The 23,014-nt window shown below is 40.6% G+C and overlaps 2 protein-coding genes across 5 annotated transcripts in view; one reads left to right on the top strand and one right to left on the bottom strand.

Moving 5' to 3' along the window:
• Window positions 1–14,990, top strand: part of LOC105672112 (glutamine amidotransferase-like class 1 domain-containing protein 3, mitochondrial) — a 159,940-nt gene extending 144,950 nt beyond the window's left edge. The window contains exons 1-4 of one of the 3 annotated variants that reach the window (XM_067353331.1): window positions 12,228–12,947; window positions 13,917–14,206; window positions 14,307–14,470; window positions 14,541–14,990. In XM_067353331.1, coding sequence (XP_067209432.1) covers window positions 12,801–12,947; window positions 13,917–14,206; window positions 14,307–14,470; window positions 14,541–14,755 — 816 coding nt within the window. In that variant the 5' untranslated portion in view covers window positions 12,228–12,800 and the 3' untranslated portion in view covers window positions 14,756–14,990. Of the gene's footprint in view, window positions 1–12,227; window positions 12,952–13,916; window positions 14,207–14,306; window positions 14,471–14,540 lie in introns of those variants that run through there. The other 2 variants (XM_067353332.1, XM_012366824.2) reach the window with 2 other exon arrangements.
• A 52-nt stretch (window positions 14,991–15,042) lies between these two features.
• The window catches only part of LOC105672253 (uncharacterized), a 54,760-nt gene continuing 46,788 nt past the window's right edge, over window positions 15,043–23,014 (bottom strand). For both annotated transcript variants that reach the window (XM_067353330.1, XM_012367059.2), the window contains one exon: window positions 15,043–17,775. In XM_067353330.1, coding sequence (XP_067209431.1) covers window positions 16,870–17,751 — 882 coding nt within the window. In that variant the 5' untranslated portion in view covers window positions 17,752–17,775 and the 3' untranslated portion in view covers window positions 15,043–16,869. The remainder of the gene's footprint in view (window positions 17,776–23,014) is intronic.

The following is a 23,014-nucleotide window of genomic DNA, read 5'->3' as shown; positions in this document are numbered from 1 at the left end:
AGCAGCCAAAAGCGGCAACGTCGATATCGGGAAAGTTCTGTATAGTATCGCGATGCATCGAGAAACGATTGTGGTCGATTATAAACGCATCGCAGCAACGCTCGGCAGGTAGCGTGGGGAGGGGGCTGATTCGCGAAGGACGGGTGGCGGTGGGTGGCTTACAGCAGAGTAAGATGTAATTTTCAATACCCCGGCCCGGGGTCTCTGGAGGCGCAAGGGGAGCCACAATTCCGGGGGTTTACCGTGCGCTGTCGACGTAAACTCTCCTCAGTCGCACCCCCGTCGGCCGAAGTCAGCCACGGAGAGCACCACTTATTCGAACCCCCAGTGACTGTCAATACGAGATCGTATACTGTCTCTGCCCGCGTATGAAGCGGATGAATAAATCTCGCTGGTCCGTCAAGATTCGCGATACATCGCGCTGAGCATCACCGCGAGCACGCTTGATATGTATTCTCGTAGGATGAAAGCGTTAATATGAATTAACGAATGAATCATTGTTCTTTCAGGCCGAGAGATTAAAGTTTATAGATTAAAGTTTGATATAATAAAATAATTAAAAAAGATAGGAATTTTTTTTATCTAATAAATTATCGCAAATAAGTTATATGAATATCTCTCAATTTGCGCGATGAATATTTTTTGAATAATTTTATCAATATTTAATATCATAATCAATATTTTTATGCATGATTGATGTTTGAATATTAGGAGCAAATTTATGTAGATTGAAACTTTTATACGTTTGAGTTTGACACTGGCATACATCTTAGTTTGTATTCGCAACGCGTGATATCAGAAAGCAAAACTCCGCTTTTACGTTGTAAGACGCATAGAACTGAAACTATCAGGTATTTTTGTGTCATTGACAGTTATCGAAGATTCTCTATAACACATAGTTTTGCTAACTGTACGATGAAAAATGTCTGCACGTCCATTCGGATCTTTCTCAATGACTAACCTCGTTTTGAAGTTGCAACCATGACGTTCGCCACAGCAAGGTGAGAACCACATGTGAGAACCTTGTTCACAGCCCAGGGGAGAGCTGAGAGTCACACTGATCTTGCTCTTTGTCGTGGAACCCATTGGAGTGCATCCTCCACCTTCGCAGCACGCTTCCCCTCTGCTTCGCCACGGTCCTCCCGGCATCCTCTGGTGCTTTCCTTCCGGAGTCGCGAGGTACATACCGTGGCTTTTGAAACCTCTCGAGAGGGTACGTTGACTTCGATATTCCGTATCGAGTTACGCTCGTTCCGTGTACCAAACAGTTGTTGGAAGGTGCAGAGGCGCCAAATAAAAGCTAGCACGCGAGGAGTCAAGATATGTATTAAATGGTTTCATCTTAAATTTATTTGTTTATCCGCAAAACACATTATAATCCACTTTTTGTCGTACGAATAACATTATAGCGGAATATTTGAAAAATTTTACATGAAAATCTTGAAAATAATATGTTAATTATGTAAAATCTTCAAAAATTATCAGACGATCGAATTTATAAACACATACTTTATGCTAAAACAATTTATGCAAAGTTTCTGGAATTTATTTATTAATAAAAGATTGGATTGATCAAAAAGTTCGTTTGTTTTTTAAAGAAAAAATGAAAAAGCTTACTTTTGTAAATGTCCAACAACTGATCTTTGCGCTATTGAGAGACTTTCTGCAATCTGTCTGGTAATGCAGTGTGGGTTATTTTTAATTAATGCCTCGATTTTATCGTCATCAATCTTTGACGATCTTCCACATCGTGCAGCATCTTCTAGAGAAAATTCTGCACGAAACTTCGTTAACCATTTTTGAACCGTCCGAACATCGACAGCAGCCTCTCCGTAAACAGTACAAATCTTTTTTTGAGTAATAGTGGCATTTTTACGAAAACAAAATAACATAAGATGGCGAAAATGAATCTTGTTATCTTTCATTTTGAAAACCAAAGCAATTGAAGAAAATTTGTATTCTTAACTCGTAGGAATGTCAGCTGCGTTATGTTTAAAATTAAATTAGTATCAGTTGTTAAGATTGAAAACTACCAACCGTAAAAAAACGAACTTTTTGATCAACATTATGTTTGAAGCTTTACGATTTTATAGCTAAAATAAAATCTCTGAAATATGATAGTTATCACTCGGTGGAAAGGTCGAGTGTGATAATCAGCATAAAACACTTGTGACGATTGCGACTTCCGCGCGGATAATGATCTTGGAGTCAGAGAAATCCCCCAAACGCTGTGAATTAGTGTCCGTTTGATTTGCCCATGGGAGGATAAGGTAAGTCGGCAATCGACCGTTCGTCTCAGGTACACGCAAAAACGTCTTCTGACTCTACCACTAGAAATGCGATCGTCATCTAATTGGAACTCGATACCCGGTAACGAGGGTTACAAACTTTTCCGTTTTCTGTCTGCCTCAGCTCTCTCTCCCTACTGCGTCTCTGCGTCCTCCCTCCTGTTCGTTCACCTTCGCTTCCTTGTGGGCGCGTCCCCGCAAGTAGCAACGGTGGGAGAGGATGAAAAATTGTTATCTTATTTATGGGCGCGAGATTAGACCAGCGGTAGAGCGTTTCGCGCCACTAACAGGCGTCGGAATGATGAATGTCCCTTGAATCGAGCGTGCTCTGGATTGCTACCGAGTTGTTGTATGTCCATCTAAAAGGAGGTCATTAATTTTCTAATTAATCAAACGTTGTAGCATTCGCGAATTACCCGTATTACGCCATGACGGCTGTCGAGAGATTAAATACACGAAACAGGATCGACGAATTATAAATAAGATAGTTGACATCTAAGCGATGTATTAAACGAACAAAATGTTTCTTTATCAGTACATTATTGTAGAAAAATCTCCTTTTATAATTCATATATGTCCAAATTTATATTTTACTTCATGTAAATTATGATTATTCTCAGCTTCTAATCACCATCTTTTAAAAAATTACTTTTGATTTTTACTTTATTAATTTTAGGCAATATATGATATTGCGCTGTAGATTTTTAATATATAATGTTACGCGAAAATTTCTAAAAGTATCTCGCATGAGTGTGAGCTTTCTCTTGTCGCGAAAACAAATTTTGAATTTCTCACGGAGCAACGTTAGATATGGAGAATTACTCCTGCGCCATTACGAGCTGTGGTTCGTTTGCAGAGCTTCTCAACGATGCAGACAGTGCATTCGACTGCAACCGGCCACGAGTCCCCAAGAGAGATGCAACACCAGCTTATCTACGCGCCAGTTTGGAAATCTCAGCGTGGAGATGCGATACGTCTGGAGGGAAGGCTGGTTTAGACGTCACGTGAGGAAAGAGTAAGAGAGAGAGAGAGTGTGTGTGTGTGTGTGAGGAGAGACGGAGGGGCGCGAGAAGCAGAGATACACGAGTTGAAGGCAGAGGAGAACCAAAAGGGCCGAAGAGGGAGCGAGAGAGGGGAGAGGGTAAGGTCGCTTCAACCTCTCGGCATCCCACGAGGCCTCCGGTGTAATTAAGCGAGTGCACCCTCACATGTCTACGTACGTTCGCATCATGTCTATCCATCTAACCGTGGCGGGGTTGTTCTCTTCTCGTCGACTCGTCGTCCCTTATGCCAAGGGTCGAGAGATAAGGCTGCAAAAACCTTTGAAACCTCGGTACGTCCTCCTCGTACGTACATCTTGTAGACGCACACACCGGCGGATGTAAAAATACGCGTGTTGAGGAATACAATGCATGTCCGCGGGGAACTGATGTCCATTTTCATCAGCATATTGTTGGATTGCGCATTGTGTTAGCGCGGTCTTTATCTCGCGGTAATTACGTGTTAGGCTAAATGATTTGCGGAAACGGAGTTTGCCGTTGGAATTTCGATGATAAAAATTTGTAAGTTTGAGAAAATTATCAGACGCGCCCGCGGCGCGTAGCAAAATCTGATCGAATACGAATCTCGAAGTTTCTTTCGAAGACTTCCGCCTTTCACGCGACATTCGGAAATTACGAGTGAGGCAAAGGCAGCGGATGAATATTACGGAGGACCTCGTGTACACGTCCGCGTATACGTTATATGGTAATGGAGGGCCAATCATGCGGTAACTAGCCACCCTGGGGAGACGGTCAGAACTGCCAAGCGGCGGTCAGCTCCCGTCAATGTGTCACTTACGTAGCCGGAATAGCGAACCCTCCCGATAAAGCATTACCGCTGAACGTGTTTTCCCCTCGATTGCAAGTACTGTCAGTTTCCTGTCTGGAACATTCTGTCCACGCGTTTCAAAAAGCTGCGAAATCGCCTCAAGCTGTTATAAATTGCAAGAAACACTACGCTTCTACGTCGTCGTTTATAATTGTCGACCTTGAATAATCCCGGAAATGATATTTTCTGACAATACATGACATTATTGAAGATAACAACACGCCAAAGTTGCTACAAATATATTTTGCAACTATAGAAATTCTCTCGGAACAAATAATGTTCCGAGAGGCTTTTAAGTATATTTATATTTTATTTTGCCGACACTTCTTTTCAGAAATTATTTTTTACTTTCAAGTTATAATTTATGAAAAGAATTCGTTAAGAACGATCGAGGCGACCGACATTGTCGGCGTTGTCTCGCTTGGCCGAGCGGATGAGAGATTCGTCGAGGCGCGAAACTGCGTTAGAACTCGCATTAAAAGTTGGCAGATAGGACGGGGAAGGGAGTATTCGGGTGATCCGAAGGGTCGAGAAAGCACAAAGCGACGGGAGTGTGGCGGCCAATTCTTGATTCGGAGTCGTGAACGACTTGACGAAGGTGTGCGCAAAACTACCGCAACCACTATCAGTACTAACAGCAGCCGCGGCAGCAACAACAACAACGGAAACGTATCACGTTCTATCACCGATGATGCTGGCGCGCAATACTACATCGGTTAGCCAAGGGTGTATAGAGCCACGAGCGAGCGAGAGAGAGAAAGAGAGACCAGGAAACAGGGCGATAAATAACTACAGGATGAAAAAGGGGGCGCGGTACCCTCCCGGGGCCCCTAAACCTAGACTACACACCCCTCGCCGTCCCTTGCCGTCCCGCGCCGCGCTAGCATCGTATAAACCGCGCGCGCGGGCCCGACCCCGACAATTATACCCTCGCACGCGAAATGTTTTATTACCCTGACGTCGAATGCTTGCGTACGACGAGAGTGGTCGATCGCGCCCGTGTGCGCGCGTACGTGCGTACGCTGCATCTCTCTGTGTGCGCGAGCGCGCGTGGCCCCTGTCCGATGCGGCGCGGAAACGCTTGACAGTACGTGGCCTACTTTTCTAACTTCGGAATCTCTCGTTGAATAAAAGCGGGACCTCGCTGCGAGCGCAGAATCTGTGTCCTGCCTCGAGTGAGCGTTCTATCCGCAGGAAGCGAATACCATCTGCGGTATAAATATTTCGATGGAGCGCATTCATGCGCTAATAGCGAAATAATGTAGTCCGCGTTGGAACTCTTGGGGGAGACATGCCCGAGCCTTTGAGAGCGAAACTGGCTAATTACGAAGCAAGCACCCGGTAAAGTCTTCCACCTTAGGCTACGGCCTCGGAGGGATATACGAGGCTGGCAGCGCACTTGAGGGGATCCACTACTCCCAAAACGTGCAGCGGATGACGCTTGGTCTTTCGGCTAATTCTGTAATCCAGGCTCGCACTACCTGCTAACTGCTCACTAAATCGAGGATCCAATCTTCTCCGCTATCTTTGCTCTTTACCGCGATAAACGGTCACCAACGATACCTAAGTGATACTTTGTAGTAAAAACAAAGTTGCTATTATTTCGTCACAATGCAAGAGAGTAATAAAAAATATTACTTTTGAATTCCAGGTCAAATTCTTTCTATACGACGACTAGTAAATTAAAATAACAGAAAATTGAGGTATGACTGATTGTGAGATGAATCGTATGTCTTAATTATTCTCTATATTTAATTGTCTCTAAGTAGTAATTCTAATTGTGCTGTTTTAAAATTTAAAGATATTTTACAAGTATGTATTAATACAACGGCGTGATGACATCATAAAGTTTTGAAGACACGTTTTGCGTGCAAATTGACCATTAATTACTGAAAAATGAGCAAGCTGACAGCGCAGCTATTTACCTTCCCTGCATTCATCCCACGAGCCAAGTCAGCCCTTAGTCTTCGGTTAATCGGGTTAGATTAACTCGGTTAGCGCACGGCTGTTATGCCCTCGTAGTTAGCGACTTGTTATCTTGAATCAGGCTTCTCGTCAGGAACATTCGCGTAAAGCTCTCTATGGCATAGTAATGTCATTTTTCCAACGCGAAAGGCGATTATATAAAAAAAGACTGGATTTTATGCAAATATTTCTTCATAAAGTCGGTTATTTTATTATATATTGAGAAATTATCGAGAAATTTAATCAATAATAAATTTAAATATCTTGACTTCAAATAATAATCTTATCGAGCTTACAATTTTTTGCCTAAAATACCTTTGCGAAAATATACGCCGATATATAAGATCTAACAGTTTAACGAAGGGTTCCGAAGTACGAATATTCGGTGAAACTTTGCTGCTCATTTATCGGTTTGAATCGTAGCATATCGATTTTTAAATTGCGTAATAAATAAAATTAGCAGAGAGGGTGACTTCCGTGGTGGGCAGAGGGGCCGTAATTGTAACTTCATCAGAGCAACTTCCCTCAACTTAATAAAGCTGTCTCAATTTTCGCCTCATTACCAAAACTCGTGCGAAAATTTCTCGTTCAATTTGTGTATAACAGATAAATACAATACAATTAGTTATTTATTTAAATAAATGTGAATTTTGTAAACCCGTATCTGTTGCAATATTCGTATCAATTTAATTCCGCGTTCTAGATTCCGCGTTTTACACACTTTTTTTCCAGCAAAACGTTTCATTATTTCACGAAAAATTACGACTACACTGCGTAATAGAGCCAGTACATCACACAGCTTGCAAACTCGCGAAAAAATACCATTGGCCGTTGAGATTTACGGGCTTCGCCAATGTATGGCGTAAACATTGATCGTAAAAATACTCTGACTTCAAAACTAGGTAACTCCCGGAAAGAATCAACGGAACATATTACTTCTGCCACACATCGTGCTATTTTTTAAACAACCGATTAAAGTATTTCCAATTCTAAATCGCGAGAAAACAATTTGTACTTTATAATTGCAAGCTTATCACACGAGCGTTGCGCTAATTAACAATTTGATCGACCAATTAGCCATTTAATCGTCTCTCTTTTATCTTCGATGCACGAAATGCTAGCGCGTGATCATTGTTCGGTATGTGCCTTGCACTCTACTTAAACGTGCCCACGAGCCGCGCGTAGCGTCACGCATAATGTAACATGATTGCGTTGTGTACGTTTAGACATACCATTAGCATGGCGATTGACGTATGCATCCCATTGACGACGCTCAGGTCCGAGGCGGACGTATTTGTGCATCGTCGCACAGGTGGAAGAGAGGGCAGAATAGCGGTATCCACTCTCATGTAACTAATCAACCGCCTGTCGAGCCGAATCGTCCCCTACTGGATCTCTCGTAGACCCCCCTGCAACAGGGAAATCCGGACGTAACGGCACAACGGCGAAACGGCAAAGGAGCGTAAGCGTACGTGACGCAACAGCTTCATTATACATAACAGTCGAGATAGCTGCGAATTTCTCCGTCCGCCTCTCGTCCTCGCGGACGGCGATAAAGGAAGCGTACAAAGCGCGTAGCGAAAAATGGAAATAAGAGAATTGTGTCGAACGAAGTAATTATGGAGCACGCTTGCGTGGGAAGAGGAAACGCTTGGTCGCACTGCCGAGCATTCCGCGAGGCGAAGCTAGAAGCGAGGGTCGGAGTTGATAAAGAAATAAAGAATCGTGAAAGTTCGCGTCGAACCCCGCGCTCCCGTGGGGCCTTATGACTTAAAGTCTCCTTACTCCGTTAATTCCGAACATTAACAAAAGTCTCGCTAAAACTCGCCGCCAACTTTCCCGGCCTCCTGGGAATGGAGCGGACTTGTTAATGAAAAAAATACAATAAAACTCTTTCACGACGAAACTCGTCTCGAATTCTCATTCTTCCTTCCACGCTTCTTCGGACAAAATAATCGGCAGCCGTAATCGAGTAATGTGACCTCCATGTCGGCACAAGAAGTAAATAACTTCTGTAAGTTTGGTCTGTAATTTGTTTATTTTGTTCATCAATATGACAATCGACTAATCGGACGTTTGCTAGAAAAATATGCCATTGGAAAACAATTGCAAGTTGCGCTGGAAGGAAAAGAATAGAACTCTTTTGAAAATTAATTGAAAAATTTGCGAAGAACAGGAAAAACGCATCGTCTTACGTGCGTATTTTCTTTGGGAAAATACAAATGCTCCAATGCCAATTTTTTCCAAGCCCCTTCCTACTGTTTCGCGAGTAGATTTAAACTGCATATTCTTTCCGAAGGGCGCCGGGCTTAATACCAAAGTGTCGGTGTAAACCGCTTTATGCCGTCGGTTTATACCAACCGACCCCTTCGTTCCGCCACGAACGAGACCTCTTACTTATTCATTTATTCTGGCGAGATGAACTTTACGGAGATTTTAATGGCACTCTGACTTTCTTGATATTCGCACGTAGGCAGACCTTTTAAATTTCGTTGCGGGCGAAAAAAATGATGTATGCGGCGTGAAACAGTCGCTCTGCGCGAAGATTTGACGCCATACGGTTGTTCAACGAGAACTGATTCAATAAATATGTCGTGATTTACGAAAGTGATTGCTTCAATGAAAATCAGGTCGTATTTCGCCGCGAGGATACAAAGGTAAACGTCTCGCCGACTGACATATACGTTTAATCATTGGCTGCCGTAATTATCTCTCTAAGATAATTAACAAAACGAGCAGATTCGATGGGAGACCTTAATGCACATAAGAAGAAGTGTTTAATTTGCTTTTGATTATCAAACAAGTTTATATATTAATATTGAAAACGTTTGATTATGACAGATTGAATTCTTATTTAATGGATTAAAGATCTTATGAAAAAAATGAAATATCTTGACATAAGAATTTAATAGTATCTCGTTATTGCTATTTCATAAAAAAAGTGTCATGCAACGTGCTAGCAATCCATAGTCATAAATTATCGCCCACATCCTCCTGTCATCGCTGAGATTCCACGATAAATGGCTCTACGCGTCATTAATCGTGGATCACCAGCTATTCATTTTTCATAATTCGTCGAACTGGTTGTTCAGAAATTTGCAGAAACTTTAGAAAGTATTCTACATATATCAAAAGAATATATTTGTCGTTCAATAATATGTGAATATTGATTTAATCAATTGCATTGCATATATGAGTGAGAGAGAGAGAGAGAGATATATATATATACTATGTGTAAAATAAATAGAATTAAATACACGGAAACCGTGCATATAGCAGTTCGTATAAAAACATCAACAACAATTTGTTGCAATTTTTTTCTCAGAAGGAACGTGCTTTAAATTTTTCACAGAGATTTCTTTAACGTTTCTGTATTTTTTCGCTTGTCGCTCGTAAATTGCTCTTTGCAGACGCTCGTCTATTCTGCGAACCTCGCTTACCGATCGAGATTCGATCTTTCTCCTTCGGGACGCGGAACGTGGCCTCGGTACGCGAAGATAGACCTGGCCCAGGGGTGATGGCACACACCTAGTTTTGATTCACCTCATGGTATCCTGCCGGTCACGGGGCTGACGGCGCGTAATTGTTCTCTTGTCTGGTTCTCGCACGGCATCCAACACCCGCCATCCCCGCGATTGCCTTCGCGCCAAGAATGTATAAGCAGCCTCTTTTACCAATCCGCAATGCTGTAAGCCTTCGTCCACTTACGACGCCTCCCTTTCCGTTTCCTCGTTCAAGAATCGCCAAAGAGCCGAAAAGGCCGACAAGCCTCCACTACTCATTCGCTTACGCGGCAATTATCCAAAATACGCCGTTGCAATTATCCATCCGTTGTATATTACAATGCATAGCATTGTCTCGTTATAATTTCATTCGGTCGAACATGCATATTCCGGTTAAAATTAAATTAGCGCCGTTCCAAAGTTTTTAACTTTGCATTAGTAACGAGCCCGACGACAGATGAGTAAAATCTGTTCTTTTTTCAGCGGTATAAAATTCGCAATCTCCGGATCGTTACTTCCGTATTTAATATCACTCTCGTCTCTAGAGTTTTACACGCATAAAGTATGAACGTAGCGCGTGACACGGCTTGGCCAATCAGCAGCGATCCGGAAAATTGACAAACGATCTCCTTTTTTTCTCCCGTCCCCGCCATCACTCGGCCGCGTTGTTATCGTATATTCCTGCAAATCGAAGCGTCCAATATCGTTAATGGATTATTAATGATCGGCAGAAATGTCGTGGCGTGCCGAACTGCCTGGTTGCGATTCGCCGGCGCGCATGTATCGGCCAGGTTTCGGCATTGCTCGGTCGCATAATTTCTCGCACTGGCAATCATACCGCGCGACAATAATTGGCACACAACCGACAATCGTCGTAATTTTGCGTTCCCGCTGCGCAAATTCTGACGTGTGACACGCGACGGATCGGCGCTCCTGGGAGGCACCTCATTCAATTAGCCACTCAGTTACTCGCATCACATCGCATTTACCCATCAGACTCCCGCCCGGTGGAACTCTCTGACGACCCTCTCCGAATCCGCGTCTCCGTGCGCGCCACACCGTGGGGGCCGCCGCGGCCCCGCGAATTCGTGATTTAAACTTTTCGAGAACGACGACGCGGGGGAAGTGCCTCGTTCGAGCGAGACGCACGTACCGGCAAGGATCTCGCGAAGCTGTCATGCGGCAAAACGGCTTTAGCTCGCGCGTCAAGTCGCTGACGGTATTGTCTTCCCGTGCCACGCTTCGTCTGCGAAACTTCGTTAGTTTTCCTATCCTCGTGTCTCTTTCAGCGACCCCTTATCAAGTGCTTGTTAAATCAGCGGAAGAAAGCTGCCTTCACGGCGATGACTTGTTTCCACGTTGCTGGAGATCCAAACGCACTTAACGCTAAATACGAGATATCTTTATAGATAAATTTATTGACCGCGCTATTTGCACTTGCAGCTTTCAATCCTTTGAAATTGTTTAAAGCATCGTGGCTGAACAAATATAAACAAATTTCACGAGTTACAGCTTTCTGAATCTTAACGTTTCTGTCGCGAATGACGCGATAGATAACAACATTTTCGGGTCAAAGTAAATGATCGCCGAACTATCGGCCAAGGTGGCGGGAGTCGCGCCGTGAAGCCGCAGAAGTTTCTACGAATCCGCGACTGGTTGCGAACTCGCCGAAGGGTCGAAACCGCCGGCGCCGTGAAATTACTCGACGGGTACCTCCCACGGGGCCGAACTTGTCCGCGACAATTTCAAACTTATTTTAACATTCATATAAGCCCCGCGCCCTCGCTTCGCTGCGCGCGAGCGTTCCTGAACCGTCATCTACGCATCCCTTTCGCCGCGTAACCCGAGAAGCGACCCATGTACGATGCTCTTCCTCGATGTAAGGACGTGCAAGCATAAGGGCGGCTTGGGATTTACATAAGATTATGCGTGAGCCTTCGTATTCCTCGCGGAAAGGGGATCAGAGAAATGGTGTCGTGGAGAAACAACGCTCCGGGGTACGCTCACCTCGCACTGATAATTATAATAAAACGACGTTATATGACATACGAGCGGTGCGATAAGCGTCGTTGTCGATTCCACTGCGGTACGAACAATCAGATGTGATTTAGATATTTTTTATCGGTTTTTTATTGCAATTTGATTTCAAATTTTGCAGAAAATTATGCAGCGATATCGGAGTACATATGAGAAAACAAACTTTGTTGAGCAATTGTCTTCGGATCTTATCTTTTTATTGTAATACACAAAAGTGCTTTATGTGTGATACATATATATATATATATATATATATATAGTTGTATTTTTCACAATCAAATATTTACATTATTTATTTCAATATGTAAAATGAGATGTTATTAGCAAAAATAGAGCAATACAAAAATAATATTCATCCTTACAATTGAATTAAAATATATTTTATGCATGACAGATAGTTAATTTATATAGAAATGTGTAAATTATAAAAATCAGGTAAAATTTTTCTTCTACATACAATTTTGAGGTTCTTTCATACATGCTCCGATAAAGAATGTCAGATTTACAAACTACTTTATATTTCAATGAGCCAACACGATTTACAATCGCGTTCTTTGCCTCGTGGCGTTGTTAAATCTCACCTCCCATCCCTTGATGTGTTTTGTATTCATAGTCTGAGCGAAAATTGCTCCTAGAGTACAATAAAGATTATACGAGCCATAAAGTAAGTTCGGCCTACCTTGCCAATGTTTATTTAAGCGTGGGATATGCTGCACGGGGCTTCCTCTCTTAATTCCATCACTCTATCTCTTATCCTCGCTCTTTTTTATACCGTTCCTCTTTTCTGTTGCGCGACTCGTATATCTGAGACTTAAACCGACCGTAGTTATTGTAAAACCATCGTATCGGTGGAGTGAAAGGGACTTCTCCTCCGTTAGACATCGAGGGCACTGACGGGAAATCCGAATAAACCTGCTCTCTCGCGAAAATACGTGGAACTACGTTCACTGCGCAGCACGGTTAACAAGGAAGGTTGCATCCTTTCTCTGAAGGATCATAAGAACAAAAAAAAATCAAAATCGCAGTCTCGCATCGCAAAAGACATTTCTTTAAAATTTATTTATTGAAATTATATACATTGAATTATACAAGTTTAATTAATTACGTCGAGTTTCTCCCCATTTTTTTATCACAAAAGATGTTGCGATCAAGAATCGTGTCCTTTCTACGATGTGACACTTCCTTTATATCTGTGCTTTCCAATAACCTACACACGTCACAAATTTTGGCAAAAATAAATAAAGCTAAACAAGATAAAAATGCTGAAGCGACATCCGTAGCTGTAGTAGGTATCATAATATTATATAATAATATTATTCATTATTTAATATAAATATAAGAGGTAAATCTGTAAGATAAAAATATCTATGTAAACTTATGAAAATTATTTGTGCGACATGGTCTTTAATTTTTTCTATATTCTCTATTTAGCCTCTACTTATTATATTTATGTATAATTTACTTATTTAATTGCATTTCGATAATTGCTGCCGTATTTCAGAATATAGAAACTATAAGAGAAATTGTATTGATTTATAAATATTATGTGTTTTTATGAAACTACGAGATCAGTAGATTTCTACAAAAATAACATCCATAAAACGCGAATATTACACTTTCTTAATAAAAACTGATATCACACGTGCATAATATTATTTCGTTATAAACTTATTTAGCACCTGTGAGCATTAGATAACTGTGATAATTATCGTTTAATTCTTAACGAGGAAAAGGCGTTTAAGATATATTTATTCACACTTGGAATTCCTGATAGTGCATTAGATACTAAAATTTTTTCGTCGTATAATTTTGCATACAAATTAAAATTGATGTCGATATGCTATACTTTCGCGTCGTGACGTAACGCGACGTTTCGTCGGCGCCTACAGCGAAAAGTGGTTAAAGTTTTTCTGTGTAAAAGAAACACCAAAAGAAAATCCTGCGGTAGTTACTATTGAGCTATTAAATTTTTGCGGTAATAATACATCTTTATAGCGCGACAGCGAAAAATATCTTTATGAGGTTACCCTAATATACAGTATCGTTTGTAAAAAAAATTACATACTTTCTTGTAAATTATCACTTCTAACTTTTATACTTGAGTAAGCTACCGGTATGTGCCAAGCCTGAAATTACGGTACCAATATTTTTGTTTAAATATGAAACTCCTATAAAAAAAAAAGAGGATAACATTAGAAGATAAGAAAAATATTATTAAACGTAAGGATAAATGAATAAACATGTAATAATTCAGATCCTGTGCGGATGCGGTCGGTTCGATGGCACTGAAATTTGCGAAGCCATTTCAACGGCCATACATATTCGCCAGAGAAACATGAAGCCGGTGTTTTATGCCCCGGACATTGAGATTTCTGGTGTGGTCGATCATGTTACCAGAGAGCTGGATACCACCTGTCCTTCTAGAAATGCTCTCGTTGAAGCTGCCAGATTAGCAAGAGGATGCATAAAGCCTATATGCGAATGCGAAGCTTGTACACACGGCGCTCTCGTCATACCTGGCGGCTACGGCGCTGCACGCACTTTGTATGTTGTATGACAATTAATAAGAACGTCGCGGAAATATGTGACGTTAAAACTCTATAATAATCAAAACAAATATTCAATTACTTTTTTATTCGTAAAGGAGCAATTTCCTCGAAAAAGGCGCAGCTTGCAGCGTTTTACCTGATTTAGAGAAACTCATCGAGGATTTCTACTGCGAGAACAAGCCGATCGGTACTATGTGCATCGCTAGTGTGCTTGTCGCTAAAGTACTCAAAGGCGTGAAAGTAACCCTCGGCAAGGAATGTGAGTTATTGATTATCGTGAATTCTGCTGATGACACTCTTCGTTTTCTAACATTCGTATTACTTCGCAGCACCCAAAGACGATTGGCCACACGCGGACGTTATCAAGAAAGTCAAAGATATGGGTGCTAAAATAGAAATGAAGGATGTTAAAGGAGTAACGTGTTGCAAAAAGTACAATGTTTTCAGTACACCAGCCTGGTTGTATGAACCAGCTACTTACTTGGATATTCACGAAGGCATCGGCAAACTTGTTGCGTGCTTAAAGAAATGCGCGGATAAGTAATATGTACGCAAATGTCTTTCTCTTTCTCTTTTGGAATTGTATTTTCTACCAATCTATTGCAATGATATTTTGCTATAATATTTATTATATCTATACATTTATTTGTACTTTCCGTATGTTTACAAACTGAATATTTCAATGGTTTTACAATTGAAATTGAACATTTCGTGCAAAAATTTTATTCTTAAAAGTATTAAAATTGATATTACCTACCTTGTAAAATTGTGCCTTATCTTCGAAATGTGCACCGGCCTAATATAAGTAGGATTATGGGTCAGGAACGTATATTTTCGAAAAATATACTTTATTTCATTTTTTTTATCGCGCCCCTTCTCTCTTTCTTTCGAAGCAAAGTTGATTGAACGGGGCACATGTTTTGAATATGTTTTTAGGGCAGATCAATAAGCCTAATAAGATTACAGTTAAAATAATCAACAATAAATGAAATAACAATGAATCGAGATCTGCGGCGAAGGAGCGACATGATCTCGTCGTCGATGTAGAATTGCTGTTTCTATTCGCTAGATAACGCGGCAACCTTCGCCGCGAATTTCGTCGGGGGTGAAAGTCGCTGCGGAATTCTGTGGGAATTCCAATTCGAATATTCTTTATTCCATAATAATTGCAAATGGCAAGAAATATTCAGATATTTCCTTACTGAGTAACGCTTCTCATATATCAATTTCGTGGCTGATTAGCAATCTCGTTAAGACTGCAAGCACGTATAAGAAAAGTAATTAACAAATTTTTATAACCAGTAGCGGATATACAAAATGGACAGTCTTTATTAATTTAATGATTGTATACGGATCTTTACCTATAATATATATAATTAAAATTAATTTTGCGCGTTGGCGTACGAGCCGCGCATGTTCAATACAATAGTTCACGATTAAATGCAATATTGTCATCCCGTTTTCGCTTTAGCTAAAATACTAAAATAGACGTAAAAAGCGAATTGATATTATTTAATTTACTTACAATAATACCGTAGTCTCGGAAGACAACTCGATGCAAACTTTTATCGCGTTTGAGTTTTTTTCCTGCTCTTTTTGCTTTACATTTTTTTCAGTACTTAAACTGAACAAGGTTACATTTTGAATGGAGAAGAATCATGAATAGCAATTGCAACCAAAAGTAACAGATCTTATGCATATTCTGACGTATGTCCTCGCGTTTCGCACAATTATAGGATAACGAGGCCACGCGCACGAGCCTCGCGGAATTCAGTTTAGCCCGAGCGCAAGTGTCGTAGGTAAGAGTTACCGATTCCGGCGTCGCGGCTTACTCGAGCGTAACGTTCGCGTACGAGCAAGTGAATTCAATCAACGTAAAAGGTTTCCGTGAATAATCGTTGCTAGTTAGCTTTGCGAGCGCCTTGCCGAAACAGGAACGGTTCTCCAGAAAGTGTCTACACGACCGGCGAAATATATAGTGCTACATGAAATTTCCTAATTAGCGTATTGTAGGCTCGAAAAATATCTTATAATTAGGATCTTTCAAACTTACGCGGTTGTTAAGTTTTAAGAGCAGTTTAAACATTAAGGTCACATGTGTCTCGGATCTGGTCGAATAAACAGGGAATGGCAGCGCCTGTGTTTCTGGTGCAATAATTTTCCTATCGTCATGAAAAATTTCCACGATATCTTAAAATCTAATTACTTGTTTCGAATATTTTCGTATTGTTTTAGGAAATGATACAAAAACTTTAAAGGCAAATGGTGCTTAATTTAAGACTACGAATTGATGTCTTCGTACCTCAAAGCTTATTTTCATATCATTATAAACGGACTGTCGGAATTCCAATGTTAGGAATTGAACGTAGTCTAACCAGCGACGTCACGCGTTAATTTCGAAGTACGATTCTCGAGTCGCCAGCCTTTCGGATTGCTCGAAAAGTTCACACGCGCGCACAGTATCGTCCACAAAAGATGTATAGATACAAACCTCCTGTCTCTATTGCACGTTTTCAGTACATTCTCCTCGAATGGTAGACAGACGGCGCTTTTCAGACTTTGGTTCTGATCTCAAGGCCAGATTCCGCGTTTGGGAGCGATCCCGAGGTTTGCGTCCGCGTTAACGTACACTTCTGTGATTTTTTTTCGTCCACGCTCTCAGCTGAGAGCGAGCAGCGGCTCGATCGACATGCGTGACCTCCTAGCTTTGTCCTCCTCGTACTGCTTCATCTTCATGAGCTTCTGCTTGCCCTTACTCTGCTTTTTCCTCGGCACTTCCGTAGTGGACAGCTCCTCCGCGTCAGATCGCTCTTCTTCTTCCAACATCCTCAGAGTCTCGATGATGTTTCTGGGTTCCGTGATGCGTCCGGTGGAGCTACCGTTCTTGTTGGCGTACACCACGGAGAGATGCGAGAAGCTGGACTTGGGCGGCGCCGTGATGTCGGCGAAGTCGCGGAAGTTCGCGAAGAAGTCGCCGCTGCGAATCGGCTGCGGTTTCGGATTTCTGTAATATTGCGCACGTGCGCGACTGTAATACGGATTGTAGAGGCTCTCGTCTACCGAGTACTCGTCGTTCTCCTTATTCTCCGGATAATAAGTACCGCCGCGGATCACGCCGAAGTTGCCCGAACCCAGTAGAGATTCCTGCTCCTTTGTGGCGGCAGCCTGATAATTGCCGCGGTCACGTTGGAAATAATTCAAAAATCTGTTAGGGCGATACCGCTGCTGCTCCGCGAACGGAAGTCGGTGGTTCGCAAAGAGCTCCGCGAAGGACGGGAAGAAATTCTGACTATCGGTCTTCAAGTTTTTGTCTGCCGTATCGAACTGCGCGGTGTGCTCCGTGTTCTTCGCCTCTTGATCTTTAGTGACTTCCGATTTCAGTTCTTCCGCTTCGGATGATTTCTCGTCGCTTTTATCGGTAACATCGGACGCTTTGTCCTGATTTCCCTTCTGCGTGCTTTCTTCCGCGCGATCTGTTTGCGAAATCGCGGATTCATCCGGCTCCATATACATGTCCGAATCGTCGTAATCTTCATCCATTTCCGATGCCGACGCTACGGAGTCCTGCAACAGTGAAAAAAAAAGTTTTTTTGCAATTATACTGAGAATTAACCAACGCCTTACGAACAATAAATGTCGATGCGTGTGAGAGAAAGTCTAGTGCAGTACGCGTGTGAGCAGAAAAATATTTTTACGAGTGGCGTTACTCAAATGTACTCTCTCGAATTCAACAGCTTGTAATGCATGAACTTTCCTCGCGTTTCCAGATGCATAGATACGGCGCACCGAAGCTTTGTGTAACGAGCGGAACGATCGGTCGATGGATTTTAACACCAGGAAATGGCTTTCAAACCGCCGAAATTACTACTAATCATACATAATATGAGCATGATAGGATAATATTGAAACTTTCTGTTATGCAATGCTCCGCGGTTTAATATTGTTTTAAAGTGGCGTCGCGCGTTTCTACGAATGATACTTTCATTTAATGCTAATTCAATATTACGTGATAATTATGAGTTACGCGCTGGCGGAGCTTCTAAATAAAAACTTTAGAAAATTAGATATTTTTTATAATTTCTAATATTTTGGTTGCGCTTTCCTCATTGAAATCTATTTCCTCATTCAACATCTTTAAAAAAATAAATTATAGATGGCCACTAATAAAACACTTTCTATGCCTATTCTTTCCTATTCAATGATGAATAATTTCTTACTATCCACAATGCGGCGGCGGTGATTGGAGCTTATTCAAGCCTGACAGAAAAGGTTTTCAATGAGTGCGAGGTGCAACAGTTTCTTTCGCGGAGCGGCATCAGCCGAGCGTGCAGGCCGAAGACAGCCGGCCTGCGCGTTCGAGCGACCCACCGTGTCTTCGCCTTGACATTTAAGGCATCTTCGTGCCAGCGACCGCCTGTGCAAGACTAGTTATCATACGTACGTCATACATGACCCGTACGTTGGTGTACCCGTCTACACACAGCGGAGGTTCAATTGTACCGCACGTGCGTACGCGTATGCTCACGCGTCGCAGATAATAATACGGACGAAGCGCATAGATGGACGTTGAAATCAGTTGCAACACATCGGCGACACGCCTAGCATTGTTACGAATATGTCAGGCCAGCACTCGTCCAGCATAACTGCAGCTGTCTGCTCGGCTTTAGCATAATATCTCGCTCCTGTATCGGAGTTATTTTTATAAACGCGATATTGATCTCGCAAATGAATCTGGCTATATCGTAAATCGACATTTCTTTTATACATATCGCGTACAATTTTGATGTGTACATTAAAATAGAATATGCTGGCGAAAATTTTGAATTATTGATAACAAACAATCGTTTCTTCATTCGTCGATTCTAAATTCACGAATGGTGACACAAGCAGTCGTATTCAATAATGGCAGATGTGTTATCGGTGTTTCGCGCAACACCATTTGACTAGGAAGAACAAATACACAAGATTTTGCAACAAAACGACTATAAATCACTGGCCCGCGAAAAATGGTCTGACAAGTAAGGATCGTGGTAGCCTATGGCCATTCGGAATGTTACAAGTACGTGTAGACAATAAATTCAACATGCACCGACGAATGAATATGATGGATGCCTCATCGCGGCTCGTAATGAGAAATGAGCGATAGACTTTGCGGACGAGATCTGTGCATGAAGTTTTGATCGCATCAGGAACAAAATGAAGTGTCTCGGTTAATCACTTCAGTATAATTATTCGCTTGTTTGAATTAATGTAATTAAGCATCGCTACCATCTTTATAACGAGAAATTAAATCGCTGCTTTTGCAATATTGCATCACGAGCGATGATTGAATTCTAAATTTCGATTTGAATATTTCATTTTTAGCACCACGCACTGCAATAATAATTGATTATTCAAAATATTAGTAACAATAATAGGAAGCAAAAAAGTATTTAGCTAAAAAATAGAATATTTGAAAACAAAATTGATAATAAATAAAAAATAAGTCGACGATAAATTTTAATAATGTCCTGTAATAATCCAAATAATAATAATCTTGACTTAAGAATAATGAGAATAATAATAATCTTGCATTGAGTATGTTCGATTATCAATTTCGATGCTGATTTGCGGCGTTCGTGTTTGTTTGTGATCTGCGACACGGTATGTGTGTGCTGTTGTCTACTCGTATTATCACCTTGCTCTCATTCTCACGTCGACGCTCGAGAAGGAAAGTAGCGTAGAGAATCGCTTTGTGTCGTCGCGTTATAATTTTCCAAATCGTAATTATGACATATTGAGAATATGTATTATAAGTTAATTACAAATACATTAGCTAACAGATTTTTTGTCGGATTTATTTGTTTAAAATAGAAATCGGAGCGATATCTACTTTGAGGAAGATCGGATTTACAAATTATCTTATTATTAATATCAGTCGCGTACATTGAAAGAAATTTCGATCTTGATAATTTATTAAAGCGCATGTTTCGCGAGATTTATTAGTTTATCGCGTGAAAAATCGTTACAGCGGTAATCACATTTTTAAATGTCTTTTTCGTAAATAGTTATTTTTAATTTTAACCTGTTTTAACTTATTCATTTTTATATTATAATATGAGATAATAAAACGCTTCTCAATCGTGTTCTAAAACATCAGCATTATTTTTCATAGACGGAAAGTGCGAAGTGCTGAAAATAGTTCAAAAACTTTTCTAATTGAACGAAAAATATATTTACGTGTAACGTATAAGTTATTATTTGATAATGTGTACAAAATATTTCGACTCAGCCTTGGCGTTTGTTTTGATTTGTGTGATCTATGTAAATACCTAACGTACGCGCGCGGTCGTTGCTCACTATTTACATTCCTATCATTTCCACAGTGTCGCTCGAACGGACAAGTCACGGAGAAAGTCGCTCCGTATCGTCTTCTTATTACGTTCCAAATCGCGATCGCGACAAATATTTTGCGAATTATTCTTTACGATCAACCATTCGTCTAACTAATCAACTCCTTTAGTTAATAATTTGAACATTTTATTCCGCGGATATATGCCTCTTATTTTAATTTGCATATTTATTCATATTATAATACAAAAATATAATACCATAAATGCTTCAAAATGTAAAAATATATTTATTTTCATATACGGAAAGCACGGAAAGCTTATAAAAGTAATTTAGTTTTAGCATAGTCGCGACGGGTGGCTGTGGCTGCGCAATTTTCGATTTCTCTTCACCGCCGTTGCTTGATTCGAACATCATGAATAACGAAAAAATCGTTCCGTGTGATCGTATTTTTTTTAACAAAATAAAATAAGTTTAATCTCCCCCATGGCTACACCTTGATGTAATGGGAAGGCTCGGTATCAGGAAGATTTATTGTGAAAGGGAAGTCGTATTCAAAATATAGCATTGCCGCGAGTCAATAATGATTCTTGTGTGGCGAGCGCACATATGATGCGTTGTGAAGGGATAATGTATTCATTATCCCCAACATCTTGACCTCAATGAGAGAAAGTATGTGCGTCGCGTACGATTAATGTCGGAATTATATGTCGCTCAAACTGTCGCGCGATTGTTATAATATCGCAATAAAAATTGCGACGTGACGCGTCGTGTTGTTAAATATCGCGTGACTATCGTATTTTCGCAGATGAGTTTTGTTTTGTGAGTGCCACGAAGAAACTGAGAGGAGGAGGAGGCCCAGGGGGCATCGGGCATCTGCGGAGCAACCAAGAGGGTGAGTAGCTTATCAATTATTTACGAGATATATTAATTGTTTAACTCTGTTATAGTTACTTGGCATTAGTATGTAATATAATGCACATATAAAATATACTGTTAGAATATTCTGTCGAATAAATTATTCTTTCATTATTAAAAATAGAATTTTAATCATTATCTTTGAAATATTAATGTTTTGGGTATATTTGTCTGTTACAGATCAACATATATGTACTACAACTCCGCTGCGCATCCAATGGTGAGTCAAATTATTTCTCCTATTATTTATTCTTGAGATAATAAATCTGTGAAACTTACATCAAATATATATAATATATATATACAAAATATTAGAAAAAATTAAGAAGAAAAAGACCGATTAGAAAGACAATGAACGGGTTAAGAAATAGCAATTAAGAATAATTGTAGTAAAGTAAGTAGACAAACTACTTTCATGTTGTAAAGATTAAAATATATTCAGATTAAGAGAACATATAAACGTGAAAAATTATAACATAGATCCATTGCTTAAAATGGATAGGCTAGAACAAATTAATATTAATGCTGAACCAGTACAAAATACTTTACACGGTATATTTCCATAAATTGATACTATAGAATAGTGCGTTTACGACTAATGATTATTTATTGTTGCAACGCGCCAATTTTATCCTAATCTTTTCTAGCTTATCCATTATTGATTATGGAACGTAATTAGTTCCGCGATTTGCATACATTACATACATGGGTACAATCTCAAAGGTGTTACGTTCAGGAATTGTAATATTATTGATAAAAGAGTGTACATGTTTAAAGCGGAAAGTTTCTATAGTTGCTTTCTTGATCTTACAAACGTATTATTTCTTTTGCCATTTACCTCGGCTTTGTTGTCCGTGATATTCAAGTAGGATTTGAAGCAGCATGAAAGGCTCAATACTTTATACAACAAAGAGAGAGGAAAAGAAGGACACGCTATTATTACGCTATTACAGGACGTAAATTAGTCTCGCAATGCAGTATGGGCAAAATGCATACACGCGCGCGCGCGCGATACACCTGAAGATTATTATATTATATTATCTCGGTGTGCATGCACTATCCAATTAGCCGCAGCGCCTCTATCTTCGTCCGTTACTATGAATTATATGTGAATTAGGGGCAATCAGTATGAGCTGCCGTAGGCCATACGATGGATGATCCGTCGTTCTTAAAGTAACGCGAATCGCGATGAAAACTTAAGCTTTATTACCGAAGCGCATATGTTGTGACACGCGAAAGTGTGGCACCGCAGAAATCCCGGGGCGAAATCCGCATCGTCGATCGGTTGATCGAACGTCAAATACAAGCTTGTAATTTTATAATGCCTTCTTTGATTGTCGGTTAAAGCCTGTCGCATTTCTTTCCCGTTAAAGAAACTGAAGAAGCTTAAGCGGGATTAGTTATTGAAAAATTAGTGTACTAGAAAGTTGTACTGCAAAGCATTAAGATCGTTATCGCTAAATACTTTTCAACTTGTTTCGCTTGATTCTATTAGTTCTTGGAAACGATTACGCGCGCGCGCGCGCGCGGGATAAGTGTAATGTAAAATTTTCTA

Source organism: Linepithema humile, chromosome 4 (genome assembly GCF_040581485.1).
Source record: "Linepithema humile isolate Giens D197 chromosome 4, Lhum_UNIL_v1.0, whole genome shotgun sequence".
Lineage (NCBI taxonomy): Eukaryota > Metazoa > Arthropoda > Insecta > Hymenoptera > Formicidae > Linepithema > Linepithema humile.
The sequence above is the reverse complement of the archived record's forward strand: the minus strand, read 5'-3'. Positions and strand labels throughout refer to the sequence as shown.